This window comes from Eleutherodactylus coqui, chromosome 1 (assembly GCF_035609145.1).
Source record: "Eleutherodactylus coqui strain aEleCoq1 chromosome 1, aEleCoq1.hap1, whole genome shotgun sequence".
NCBI classification, from domain to species: Eukaryota; Metazoa; Chordata; class Amphibia; order Anura; family Eleutherodactylidae; genus Eleutherodactylus; species Eleutherodactylus coqui.
The window spans coordinates 164,049,380-164,062,665 of record NC_089837.1 but is presented as its reverse complement, the minus strand read 5'-3'; the positions used below and the strand labels follow the sequence as shown (position 1 = coordinate 164,062,665).

At 42.0% G+C, this 13,286-nt stretch overlaps 1 protein-coding gene across 6 annotated transcripts in view; it reads right to left on the bottom strand.

Annotated features, from left to right (window-relative positions):
- Positions 1-1,967: 1,967 nt before the first annotated feature.
- Positions 1,968-13,286, bottom strand: part of DVL3 (dishevelled segment polarity protein 3) — a 59,362-nt gene continuing 48,043 nt past the window's right edge. For 3 of the 6 annotated variants that reach the window (XM_066603073.1, XM_066603108.1, XM_066603116.1), the window contains 10 exons: positions 12,246-12,315; positions 12,012-12,151; positions 11,813-11,889; positions 11,364-11,431; positions 8,261-8,410; positions 7,943-8,074; positions 6,482-6,649; positions 4,604-4,816; positions 3,421-3,838; positions 1,968-3,039 (listed from right to left, as the gene is read on the bottom strand). In XM_066603073.1, coding sequence (XP_066459170.1) covers positions 3,018-3,039; positions 3,421-3,838; positions 4,604-4,816; positions 6,482-6,649; positions 7,943-8,074; positions 8,261-8,410; positions 11,364-11,431; positions 11,813-11,889; positions 12,012-12,151; positions 12,246-12,315 — 1,458 coding nt within the window. In that variant the 3' untranslated portion in view covers positions 1,968-3,017. Of the gene's footprint in view, positions 3,839-4,603; positions 4,817-6,481; positions 6,650-7,942; positions 8,075-8,260; positions 8,411-11,363; positions 11,432-11,812; positions 11,890-12,011; positions 12,152-12,245; positions 12,316-13,286 lie in introns of all 6 variants that reach the window. The other 3 variants (XM_066603082.1, XM_066603090.1, XM_066603099.1) reach the window with 3 other exon arrangements.

Sequence of the window (13,286 nt, the reverse complement as noted above, 5' to 3'; positions counted from 1 at the left end):
ACAATACATGGCTATTAAAAAAAAAAAAAAAAAGACGCTGCCTTGACCTTGAAAGACTAGATGCACAACTTTCTGTTATCCGCTTTCACACGGTCAAGAAAATTCAAAGAGGTGTGTGTTGCGATATGCAGGAATCTTGCACGATTATGAACCATGTTCTTTTAAGTGGGGTCATACACAAGCAATTTGTTTTCTCTCATTACGGTACTGGGGTGGGTGGAATAATTTAAATAAAAAAAACAAACAAACAAAAAAACCAAAACAAACAATCGCTGGATGTTTATGGGGCCAGCAAGGCATTGCACATTGTGCTATGCAAGGTTTCCCATTAAAAACAATTGGAAACACTCTGCAATCTTCTGCCACAGTTAAAGCTAAAGCAGAGGATCGCTACTTCCCCGAAATGATGCAAGGCGTTAACACAAAAACGCCTCGCATCCACACGGACATCGCACATTGGTCCAAAAGCTCTCTCTCCCTCTCTTCCCCCTGCTGACTGTCGAAACTCACCGCTCCCCTGCGCCGGCACCCGAATCTTGTCTCTCGAGCGGGCAGGTACTCGCTAAGGGCAATGCTCGCTCGAGCAATTGCCCTTAGCGAGTATGCTCGCTCATCTCTAATTGTGGCCCTTTGGAAGTGACTGGAAAGCCTACATTAAAAAAGGAGGAAAATATGGTCACTAATACAGGAACCAATATAAAGACTTCTATTCAATTAACCAAAAGACATATCAGATAACACAGGAAAAAAGACAGACCGCGATAAAAAGCTGCGAGGGCGCTGGACATAAACCGATCAATAAATCACTGGGATCTATTAAAGTACATATTTATAAAATTCTTCAAACATCCAGAACGCAGGGAATGTACAGGAAAATTTGTATCCAATATCTAAATATAACAATATGAGTCCTAGGAGGCTGCCAAAGCCTGGATAGGCGACATGTGTCATAGTGTTCGTCCTGGGCACTCCCAGGATTAGCATCATGACCCAAGGTAGACAACGGGGTTTATTAGGACTTGTATTGCTACATTTATATATAGCATAGAAGTTTTCCTGAATTTCCCGAGTTCTGAATGTTTGAAGATGCACTTTTATAGATGCCAGTAATTTAGTGATTAGTCTATTCCCTGGCCTCCATGCAGCTTTCTATTGCAGTCTTTTCTCCTGTTTTCTACTTTTTGATTAATTGAATACTATTTCGATATATTAGTTCCTGTACTACCGTAGTAGCCACATTTTCCTTCTGTAAACGTAGGCTTTCTGATTTATTGAAAGTGGTCTGAGATTATGTATAAAATTTGGAGGTTTTAAGTAGGCTTCATACACTCAGAAGTGGCTAACCTAATGTAGTATATTGTGGACTTACACAGAAGACTGGATTTCCCTTTCTTTGATGGTGCTAATAGACCCTAAAAGTAATTCTGATGGCTCAGAATATATTCTGGGGAAAGTCTTGCATTGCATACAGCAAACCTATAGCCACAATACACCCGACTGTAGGCCAAATAGTTGTACGCTTTGCCCATTGACTTTCGCTGTAATAAAACACTATACATTAAACTTCTGCTAGGAGATCTTTTGATCACTCAATAGGCTATGCAACGGTTTGGGGTATACACCAGATGGTGGGAACAGTCTAAAGCTGACCATCTACACAAGGGGGAAAAAAAAAAGGCAGCTGAAATGGCCATTTTGGACCATTTTAGCCAATTATCATTTTTAAGTCGGACATTCTATTGACCAAGGCACTGATCTGTCATGCTGTTTTTTTTTTAACAAACACTTGTATATGGCCAGCTGAAGACAAGATGCATTTCTGTAAATGGATGCAAAAAAAAAACCCGTAATCACTTGAAGCATACAATAATTGTAGAATGCTGCCAAGTAAACATCAAGTCATTGAAGAACCAGTGTCGTGTTCACGTTTATGCAGACATCCTCCCACAAGAATATAGGACAAGACATAAAATGTGTAGATTTATTGCAGCAGAAACATCTCAGTGCAACAAAGCAATGGAAAAAACAAAAACAAAAAACAAACAAAAGAAACAGGCTCCTGCTCACAGTTCTGCTCAATGTGTGCTGCGCCCAGACACCCACGTTGCAGCAATGCATCAGTCCACAGCAGAGCCTAGAAAGCGGGAGCAGACCTTGTGCACAACACAAGTCTCCCTTTGGGTAGATGCTAAGGCAAAAATCAATAATTTTCTACAATTGTGCCATTCTGCGCTGTCAGTCTGTATTTATGCAAACTCTGAGAAAAAAGTTAAAAAGTCAGTGGAAGTACAATCTGCTTGCCACTAGCCCCAATTGTGCCTTTATTTAGTGTTGCTGGGAGGGAGTGGGGCTTGAAAAGGTCCAAAAAGGATTATGCTTGGTGTGAAAAAAATTATATCTTTTTCTCTTCATATTGTATTATTAGCACCATTCCCGGGTATCCTTCTTCAGGTGGCAGGACAATACTTACACATGCAACAAATAAAAAAAATTATACAAAATGAAAAAAAAAAAAATGTAGCATTTAACATCTACATGACAACCGCAAGCTCCTGAAGAGAGGTATTCGTTCTTTTGTTGCATGTATGACGTGCAATATACTGCAACACAATAAAACATGGGGGAAAACAACAGATCTGACAGGATAGGTGCTCAAACAAAAGCAAGATGATGCACATCTCTTCAAAAATAGGTACCTTTGGAAAAGGGAGCCACGAGGGCCGGACTCTCCGCACGAGTAAATCTGAGTGTATGAGGTTTGATGTACATCAGTTTATATAGAAAATAAAAATCATGGCACTCCAAAAGGCAAAAAATAGTCATGTTCTTTGTAGTTTATGAATATGTAAGGCTTGTGGTGCTTCACTCCAAATCAGTCGTCTTGTACTTAAAGACCAAAATCTTCATGTGGCAATGGATTCTCTTCATCTATACAATGACGCCATGATATGTTCAAGAAAGGGATACCCTCCGATTTGAGGATCGTGCACTTTCACTGGCAACTTGCTCAGAGAAAGTCAAAGACCCCCGAATTCTTGGCTGCTTGATAAAAGAAACACAGTTGTAAAAGGAAAAAAAAAGCAAAAAAGATAATAAATCCATCCATAACTGGCTTTTTTTTAAAAATACAGATGCAATATTAATATTTGTTAAAATCAAATTTGTTACAAAAGCCAGGCAAGAATGTGGCCAGCCTCCTTCTTCTGCACAAACACACAGTCTAGAGCAAGGTCTGATAGATTAGGTGCATGGATTAGTGGCAAGTGTGAGGGTCCGTGCGAACACCACACATACATCTCAGCGGACTCTTGCTGGCCTTTTTATTTCTGTACTTAGTATCACGATGTAAATAAGAATTAGAAAATTTTCTGAAAACAAAAACTTGCTAAAAACAGGGCCAAAGTTGTAAATTGTGCTCACATAACATCCACAAAGAACTCACTGGGATTGCCCATAGCCATGCGGAAAGACTGTCTACTAGCGGTGAGTTCAGGTGGGACGGAAGCCAAATCACGACCTGGGGGGGCTCCGGGAGGGCCCATGACTGGTGGTGGAGCTGGCATCATCATCATTGGAGGACCGTATAGAGGAGGCACCCCTGGAGGACCATAAGACTGGTGTGTATGGTGGCTCCGAATGCTGTGCGCTATGGAGTGGTGGCTCCTGTGGCTGTGTTCACTTGCTGGTACTGAGCGTTCACTTGCTGCTCTGTCTCTGCGTAGACTGCTACGGGTAGTGTGATCAGACTCACTTCCACTCCCTCCAGATTTTGAGTCACCAGTCTTAGGGTCTTTCCTCTTTTCCGTACTGCTGCGGTTGGAGCCACTACTTCTACTCCCTGTAACAGGCAGAATCATACATGTGACACAAGGCAGAAGAAAACAAGATGTAATGCATCAACGCCGTCAGCCAGTTAAACTGTGCTTTTAGAGGATTGAAAATTAAACATCTTAGAAAAGGAGGTGGAAAGACATGAAAGTTAAGAGGTCAAAGCGTTCCAAAGTGGTCATAGCCAAGAAAGAGCAACTAGATGATCCCTTTTTTCCTTATTAAGTGTCAACGTGTTTGTCTCCAAAGACAAATCTCTAGTTACCAGTATGTTCCTTACTAGAGATGAGCAGGGAAATACTCGCTAAGGCACATTACTCGAGCGAGTAGTGCCTTAGCAGAGTATCTCCCTGCTCGTCTCTAAAGATTCGGGGGCCGGCGCGGGTGACAGGTGAGTTGCGGCGGGGAGCGGGGGAAGAGAGGGAGAGCGAGATCTCCCCTCCGTTCCTCCCCGCTCTCCCCGCCGGCCCCTGAATCTTTAGAGACGAGCGGGGAGATACTTGGCTAAGGCACTACTCGCTCGAGTAATGTGCCTTAGCGAGTATACTCGCTCATCTCTATTCCTTACATATTACAAGTACTCCAATTATCCCTTGCTGTACCTCTCATGTTCTGGTGGGGGTGGAGGGGTAGTATTGAGTCAATGGATTAACCTCAATTGTTTGGTTTTGAGAGGCATTTTAACTTTAATAAAACACCACAGTATTTAAGAAAAATACTAGCATTTTAGAAACCAGCTTGGATAAAGTTCCAAAAGGTTTCTACAAGGACTTACCTTCACTGTGCTGACTGCCAGCACTACCACCTCCATAGCTATATCCAGGTTCCGGAAATCCTGGGTGTGGGCTGTAAGGATGAGGCAATGGGTACTGATACTGAAAAGCCATGGGCCAAGGGGCAGCTCCAGGATGTGGAAGTGGAGCCAATGTGTCCTGATCGGATGTCCCACTGGAACCATCATGGTCATTTAGGGTAAGATTTGCCATATCTAATGAAGGGAGGAAAACAGGAAAACTTTTAGGTCTACAGTTAGCAAAAACATGGTTTAGAGAACAGTGGTGGTTTCAGCAGGGTTAGAGTCTGAGGAAAGCCCAGGTTTCACCAAATCATGAAGATGTGTTTCATTGCCCTTTATAATTAGGGCGTTTTTATTTCCTCTTGTCGATTCCCATCATACTCAACATTACTAGATAAATTAAAGGACAACTGGTCACCACTAATGAGAACCATAAACTAAGAAATGGTGCCCATCAGGCAGGGATGTTGTTTTTATCCTTACCTGGCTCTCCATTCCCATGCTGTCACCCATGGAAGTCGGCATGTGGGTATTCATCACTGTAGGCTGTGTGCGTGGACTTCCATTGAGTACAGCATGTGATATCTGGCTCCCTATTCAGGCGTCAAGTCTTTAAAAAGGTTTTTTCTTTATTTTATAAATCGCATTCCTGGGCTCCTTGGGACCTGGCCTATGGGCACCGCAACTTAGTTTAAGGTGCTCATGGGTGGGGACAGGTTTCTTTTAATAAAATGTAAGCCCTTCGTTCTAAATCACACACATAATGTAAATTATGAGTGCTTATTAATATACCTCAGATTAAATTACATTCACCTCCTTGAAAGCCAGCTACATCCGGCTCTAGAGACATGAAGTGTGGGGATTTGGTTATTTAGATTCTATTAGAGAAACAAACACCATGTAAACCTCTTTCTGAAATGAAGCCATCGAGTGAACTACTAATTACTATTGCCAGGGGAAGCTAAAGATGGCCAGGCAGAGCCTACCATAGTGAAAGTAGCTTGCATTAACCCTTTCCAATCCACTGTCTGATGTCTAAAGACATTCTGATTGAAGGCTGTACAGCTCCGATGTCGGAAGATGTCCGGCAGGGTATTCTTACTGTATATTACTGGCCACTCTGTTGTCGGGGACCTCTCCTGCATGTCCTATACCGCAGTACTGGCTCCAGCCAGCAGATGGCGCTATTGTATCATCGCAGAAAGAGAAAGCACCCTAGCAAACCCTGAACCCAAAATTGGATTGCAAAGAGTTAAGCGAGGCATTACTCTGACTAATAGAGGGGTGTCACAAGTGAAGGACCCCTCTCCATAATGTCCTTAGCATTTAACTTCTAGTTGCATAGACTCTGAATAAAGCAGCAATGGATGTGCTTAATTGCGTCTTACATTCAAAATTCTCCACACCACAGCCTGTGGTGACAAAAGAAATGGACAACTTTGGCCCCACATTCCAGTGATTGGTGGGAGTTCTAGTGAGAATACATTTATCACCTATACGTAAAAATGTCTCCTTAGAAGAAATAGAAGGCAGCTTCCAAGACGCAGTGTTAAAAGTAGATCTTTTTATTCTGTGAAAGCAGCTGGAGTAAAAAAAAGAAAAAATTTTTTGGAGCGGCCTTCTATTACTTCTGATGATCTATATAGTTAGGTAGTCAGGATTTTATCTCCACACAGAGGTGGTGCACATTCATCTTCCCTATAAGCCTGAAGTACTGTTCAGCATTGGCCATCTACATACATGAATAGTTTATGAGAAAATTCCTTTAAGCATCAATATAAGAAGGAGCAAAAACTGTTCCAAGTAATACAAGACACACACGAGCTGTAACAGCTAGAATAATGGATGGGTACATACTGCCACAAAGATCTCCAAAAATGTAGTAACACTGTTCAGAGAAAGTTATTTTATTGACTGTATGGCGGATATATCCAGCCTTCAGAAGATTGCTGGCATACTTCCTTGCCTCCCGGCGATCTGTGAAGCCCTCCACATGGTTATACAACCAATCTACTACATCTGAACCTACAAAACAGAAAAATCAGCAACAATTACACCTGACACGATAGAAAATTCCGGAAACAAACAATTGTAAATCATTGTATTTCACTAGTTCGTTAATTAGTAGTGAAAAACAGACCGAGATGTGCACGGTATGAGGGGCAAATGTAAGCATGCGGATGGAACAAATTGTACCTTGACTGATGGCATGGCTGGCGCAGAATGTTCTCTTATCTTAACCCATAAACAAGCTATTGTTTTACCTTAGAATTACTTTACAATGGGCTTTGTGGTGCCAAGTGTAAATAAACCACCCTGATAGCATGGTGTACCGTGGTATCACATCACATTAAGGTGCGTTTAGACGGAACAATTATCGTTCAAAAAGATAGTTCAAATGAACGAAAGTGAATAATCATTGAGTCTAAATGCAAGCCAACGAACGAACAAACGAGAGTAGTTCACTTCTCATTCATCATGGAGTTTCTACAGCACTAAGTTGGCTTGTTCACTTGTTCTGTTTAAACAGCGCTTCTTCAGTGTTTCACATAGAAACAAGAAGTGAACAATTCTCAAAGAGCAGTCTGCCCATCTAAACAAGCTGCATGAATTACCGTTGAGGACGTCAGCACCTCCTTCACTTGTGCAAATAACCATACTACAGTTTTCGTTTCGTGCAAAGGAGCCCAAAAACTAAGCTAAAGAGGAAAGGCTCTTTCACACGGTGCGAATATTGGGCACTGACCACACAATCATCGCTCAGGGAATGGAGGCAGAGTGGGCTGGAGACAGTTCTGGCCCGCATGTCTCTATTCACAGTAAATAGGCCATGGTTCATAGATGAACCATGACCTGTTTACACAGAACAATGCAGTGGCAAGATGGCTTTTTAGCGATAATCATTGGGTGTAAATGTGCCCATCTTTCAGTTTTCTGCCAAACAATGGTTTTCAGTTCTGCTTGAAAACCATTGTTTGGCAGAACAGCTGATAGGCAGGACCACACACTGTGTTCTGCCTGGGGAGAGCCAATTACAGCTGATTGCATTCTCTCAGCTGTCAGCCCCATGGCAGAACAAAGGGAATGCAATCAGGGAACTGCAGGTGATCTGTTCCCTGAATACAGCTCCCAGCAGCTCACATGCTACTAATTGGTACTAATAGACATTAGTACAAAGTAGTAGTTTATGCAAAATGATCGCTCAAAGCCATCTTTTGAGCAATCATCTTTGCAGTGTAAGTGCACCTTTAAAAGGCCTTTACCCACTATATGCTTAATGCACCCTTAATAGTCAGTTATTGTGGATACCTCACTTACCAATAAAAGCATTGGGGATGGTAATTTTAAGCCACATTCTATCTCGCACCTCCAAGCCAGATTCTGGTGAGCTCATTGCTTTCACAATTGTTACCATGTCACTATGTATGGACAGATGAAAGTCATCAAAGCCTTAGGTAATACAAAAAAAAAATTAAGAGTGAGATAAAAGTTACTTAACTTTTTTTTAGTCATCAAATACATAAAAGTTTAATTTAGAAGCAAAAAAAAAAAAAAAAAAAACCTTGCTAAAAAAGTGATAAATAATCACAATCTAAATCCATGTCAGAAGACTAGAAATGAGGGTATCATACTTACGCTCAGTTTCAGGTATAGAACTGGTGATTGAGGAGCTGGTTGAAGTTATAGTACTCATAGATGGACTCATTCCATAGGCGGGGTAGGTACCAGTCATCGCTGCTGTGTGAGAAACCCAAGCTGCTGGGTCAATAGGCCTGATTGGTTCACCTGATGGGAAACAAAGGCAGTAGGTACAAGAACAGATAGAAGATAAACAGAAAGATGGAGTGATGAGGACTTACTGTAAGCAGGTTGGCAAGTAACATTAGTTTTGCAAGGCTCACATTATGTTAAAGCATATTAACATTAGAGCATAAAATAAGAGTTTTTAAATTTATTAAAAAAAAAGAAATACATTTTAAATTTGCTTGGTTTTCAACAATCATGTAAAAAGCATTAACATACAAGTCATCAAGATGAGTTCTACATACATGCAGTCCCTCTCCTGCTGCACCGACTTGCCTATGAGCCACAGAATAAGCCCTATGGGAGTATCTCATGCTCCCCTTGAGGGAGTCACACAGCTGTCAACTGAAGAGCTTATTCTACAACAGTGACTGCAAAATTATTAAAAGGGGACACACTTTCTCCTGTGACTGTCACTGGGTTTCCCAATTAAGAACCTGGAAAGGGACTGGAGGGCTGCCTTTCCACTAACCGTATTAGGGCACACTAAGACTGGGGTCCACATGCGGCAGAATTGTTCTGCCGCAGATCCACAATGGTAAATTTGCTGTAAAATCCACCTGTAACCAATACACTGAAGGGGTGAAATCCACAGTGAAAATGTGCCAAACTTACACAACATCATGAGGCTGTTGCAGATATTAAAATCCACAGCATGCTAGTTTCTCCACATTGGGTATTTTTTCACTACATATGAATGTTCGGTTTCAAAACCATCAAAAACACATCCACTTTTATTGTACAGTAATCTGCTGCGGATTTGCAGTGCAGAGATCCACAGCAATTACATTATGATTAGAGATGAGCGAACGTACTCGGTAAGGCCGATTTCGCAATCGAGCACCGCGATTTTCGAGTACTTCACTATTCGGGTGAAAAGATTCGGGGGGAGCTGTGGGGCGGGGCGTGGTGGAGCAGGGGGTAGCAGCGTGGAACAGGGGGGAGCTCTCTCTCTCTCCCCCCCCCCCATTCCCCTCTGCAACCCCCCGCTCACCCACGGCGCCCCCCGAATCTTTTCACCCGAGTAGTGAAGTACTCAAAAATCGCGGTGCTCGATTGCGAAAATCGGCCTTACCGAGTACGTTCGCTCATCTCTAATTATGATTAAATTATCCTGTATGTCTCCCTAACAGCCTGTATCATAGTGACACCTCTCCTAAAATATCCCTATGCAGAAAAACAAAAAAGGAACAAAAAAATATTAAGAATGTCTAAAAACAAGACACTAGCATATAAATTGTCTTGTCAAATCACACTACTGCAAAAAAAAAAAAAAAAAAAGTAGTAGAATTAACAATTAAATCACATTAGGTGACAAAGCGTACCCGAGTTACCCCCTCATTTACTACTGCTCAAAACCTTTTTTAGGCTTTTAAATTCTAATTTCCAAGCTGTTGCCACCACGTTTCTGCTGCCCTGCTGTTTGCATTCCATTTTCAGGCAGGGGAGTGTTGCAAGCCCAGCATTCTGCCGGTTGTTCAATGTCCTGTACTTTCTTTTCCAAGCTACACTGCTCTTTGGTCCAATTAACAGGATGTGAATTACCACCCTTTTGCTTTACCAGGACAATTCAGTGAATTTGGGCGCTAATAGTCCCATATACACATGGCCGCTGACAGGGCACTGAGGGAGAAACCGTGCACTTGGTTTCTAGCAACACTAAAAACCACACGGCTATCAGCACATATAAATAGGAGCTGCTCCATCTTTGAGCGACTCCTGTGTGCTGTGAATGGAGGCCGGACATTCACCTGAATGACCATCACTCCTGTGTAAGGTGGCAGTCTGTGAGACAGCTGTCAGGCGCTTATGTGCCCGATAGTCGTCCCGCGTAAAGGGAAGTTTAGTGGCGGGCACTTCAGCCTTGATTTACAGGCGTAAAACAAAATAATGAAATTATATTACAGAATTGATGAGGCAAAAAACTATTAGACTAGCAGAAATTGTCTGAAGAGTTAGTAACATTTAACCCCTTAAGGACCAGGCTGTTTTGTACCTTAAGGACCAGACACTTTTTAGGGATTTTACCCATGTGGTGGTTTTACTGCCCCATTTTTTTTCCTTCAGCTACCAAAAATTATTATTATTTTTTTGCTGTAACATAGGGTGATTTTATATCTTTTTTCCCTGACTAGCTTTTTGCCCCTAATAAAACAAAAATGTTTTTGTACACACACACAATTTTTTTTACATTTACTTTTAGTGTAAATTTACTATAGGAACGGGTTCCTCATTTTGTTTCGGACGTTTTGATATATAATATGTATGGTTTCGGATTACAGGACACATATGGCAACTGTTTTGGTTGGCGTCGGCTTTGGGTAATTTTTTTTTTTTTTTACAAGTTGACACTTTTCCACAGTAGCATCCATAGGAGCGCCAGTTACAAGGAAAAACAGCCTCCTGTAGTGACAATAGTCACTGGCAGAACTGATCAGGTTTGATAGGACCCTGCATCTGTGCTATGCCAAGGGGCTCCCAGCGGTCATGTGATCGCTGGGTCGCATAGTGGAAGAAACACTTCCACTTCTTAGTACATGGTGCTCATTGAACGCTATGTACACGGGAAAGGGGAAGGTTTCTCCCTTCTCCCTCAGGTTCTCAGCTGTTACTAACAGCTGAGAATCAGACCTGCTTCTGCTCGATTGCAGCAGCAAAGGGTTTAATCCCCCATCGCATTTTTGCTATTGGCCGGGATTAATGCCCAGGACCAAGTGCTGTATATTAACTGTGCTTGCTCCTTAAGGAGTTAAATATGCGTCTGCAGGAGATTTGCAGCTCTAGAACAGATATACAAAACGGACCACTAGAAAGATATATTAAGAAGTTAACTTGCATAGAATTCTAACCCTACTAGATTTAAAAAACACATTGTATTCACTTTATGGAAAAAGTAATTAAAGCAGTTGAATTATTGCAATTCCCTGGAACTTACTTCTTGGTAAAGTAAAGCAACCACGAGGAGAGGGATCCCAGCATTTAGCAACAGTAAGTGTAATAGGGCTACAACAGAGAAAAACATGAGATTTCTTATTATAGCCAAGATAAATCTGTATTGCAGTCTTAAATAGAAGGTCTTTACGAGTTTGTGTCATTTAATGAATGGCTGTGATTGTTTCATCGATCGCCGATTGACTAAGGCGGCACTCCTGAACCAATCAGAGCAATCGCTTGCTGGAGGTGGGGTATTCAAGAACCGTCACCAGCAAAAGATGCTCCATCGGCATTGAGGACTACACAGAAGCCTTCCGGAGTGCCGCACCCCCCCAAAATAAGACCCAGTGCCTCTTTTGGGGGCAAAAATGTATATAAGTCTTATTTTTGGGGGAAACACTGTAGTTGTACTGCTATAAAGAAAGACAGTGCTTATTAAAATGGACTTACCCTGGCTTGTGAACAATTTCCCTAAGGACTCTCACAGCATCATCATTACTCATGTTCTCAAAATTTATGTCATTGACCTGCAAAGGTTAAGAACATTTAAAATACTATGGGTAAACTGAACGTGACCCCCAACTGCAGCTTATGTACCCTCTACTAAACCATTCACAAATCTAATAAATATTTAGAGCAAGATACGCACCTGCAATAACATATCGCCTGGTTCGATTCTGCCGTCAGCAGCCACAGCCCCTCCTTTCATAATGGACCCAATGTATATTCCTCCATCCCCACGCTCATTACTCTGTCCGACAATGCTGATGCCCAGGAAATTGTATTTTTCTAAGGTAATAAAAAACACAGCAAAAAATGATTAAAGTACATCTTGGAGGAGATGTCAGAGACAATTAAGGCTGATTAGCTTGGACATACTCACCCATGTTTAGAGTGACAGTGATTATATTCAGAGACATGGTAGAGTCGGTTATGCTGCTGAATGACGAGGACTGCAAGATTAAAAAACAGTTAGCTGCAGGTTCAAACAGTAGGATTTTCAGCCCCACAAAATAATGCAATCAAATATGTGTTTATAAGCAAAGCTTGAGAAAATTTTAAAGGCATTTTCTGCACCCTTAAGAAAGAAAAAAAAAAAAACCCAAACACAACTCAAAATCCTTAATAGTACTAGGCACTGACTTCCTCCTGTCAAATCACCGCTGTGGCCATAGATTGTTCTGCCATGCTTATATGGCATTGGATATATCTATCTGCGATTAGCTCAGTTCAGCTGTTTGTGGGAGATGCAGCGTTAGAGGTGTACGGGCCATAGACTCTGAGTCGTATACAGCGCTGCTTGACTCACTAAACAGAGTCAAACTAAGTCAATTACAGCTGATGCAGCACAGCACTCAGCGGAGCACTTATGCCCCTTTGTTCCAGTAATCACTATTGGGGTCTCAGCAGGTAGACCTTCATTGGTCAAAACTTCTGACATATCAATACTGTCAACCAAAGTTCCATAGGAACCTTCAGCAGAATACAGACATCCTTGATGGCAGTCTGTAATGTCAAAGAACTATGGACAAAGACTGTTAGTGTGTAAATGGGCAGCTTGACAAACTCTCCAAAAAGTCCACTAGTGATTGTCATTTATTGTGTTGATGGCTCCTATAAAATATTCCATTGCCATTTAGTCTTCTAATCTGGATACTTGTGAAATTATAAGAACTGCTCATATTGGAGTTCCTAATATATTTAAAGTAGCTCCAAATAGAGATGAGCGAGTATACTCGCTAAGGCACATTACTCGAGCGAGTAGTGTTTTACCCGAGTATCTCCCCGCTCGTCTCTAAAGATTTGGGAGCCGGCGCGGGTGACAGGTGAGTTGCGGCAGGGAGCGGGCGGGAGAGCGAGATCTCCCCTCCATTCCTCCCCGCTCTCCCCCGTCGCTCCCCGCCCCCTGCCGGCCCCCGAATCT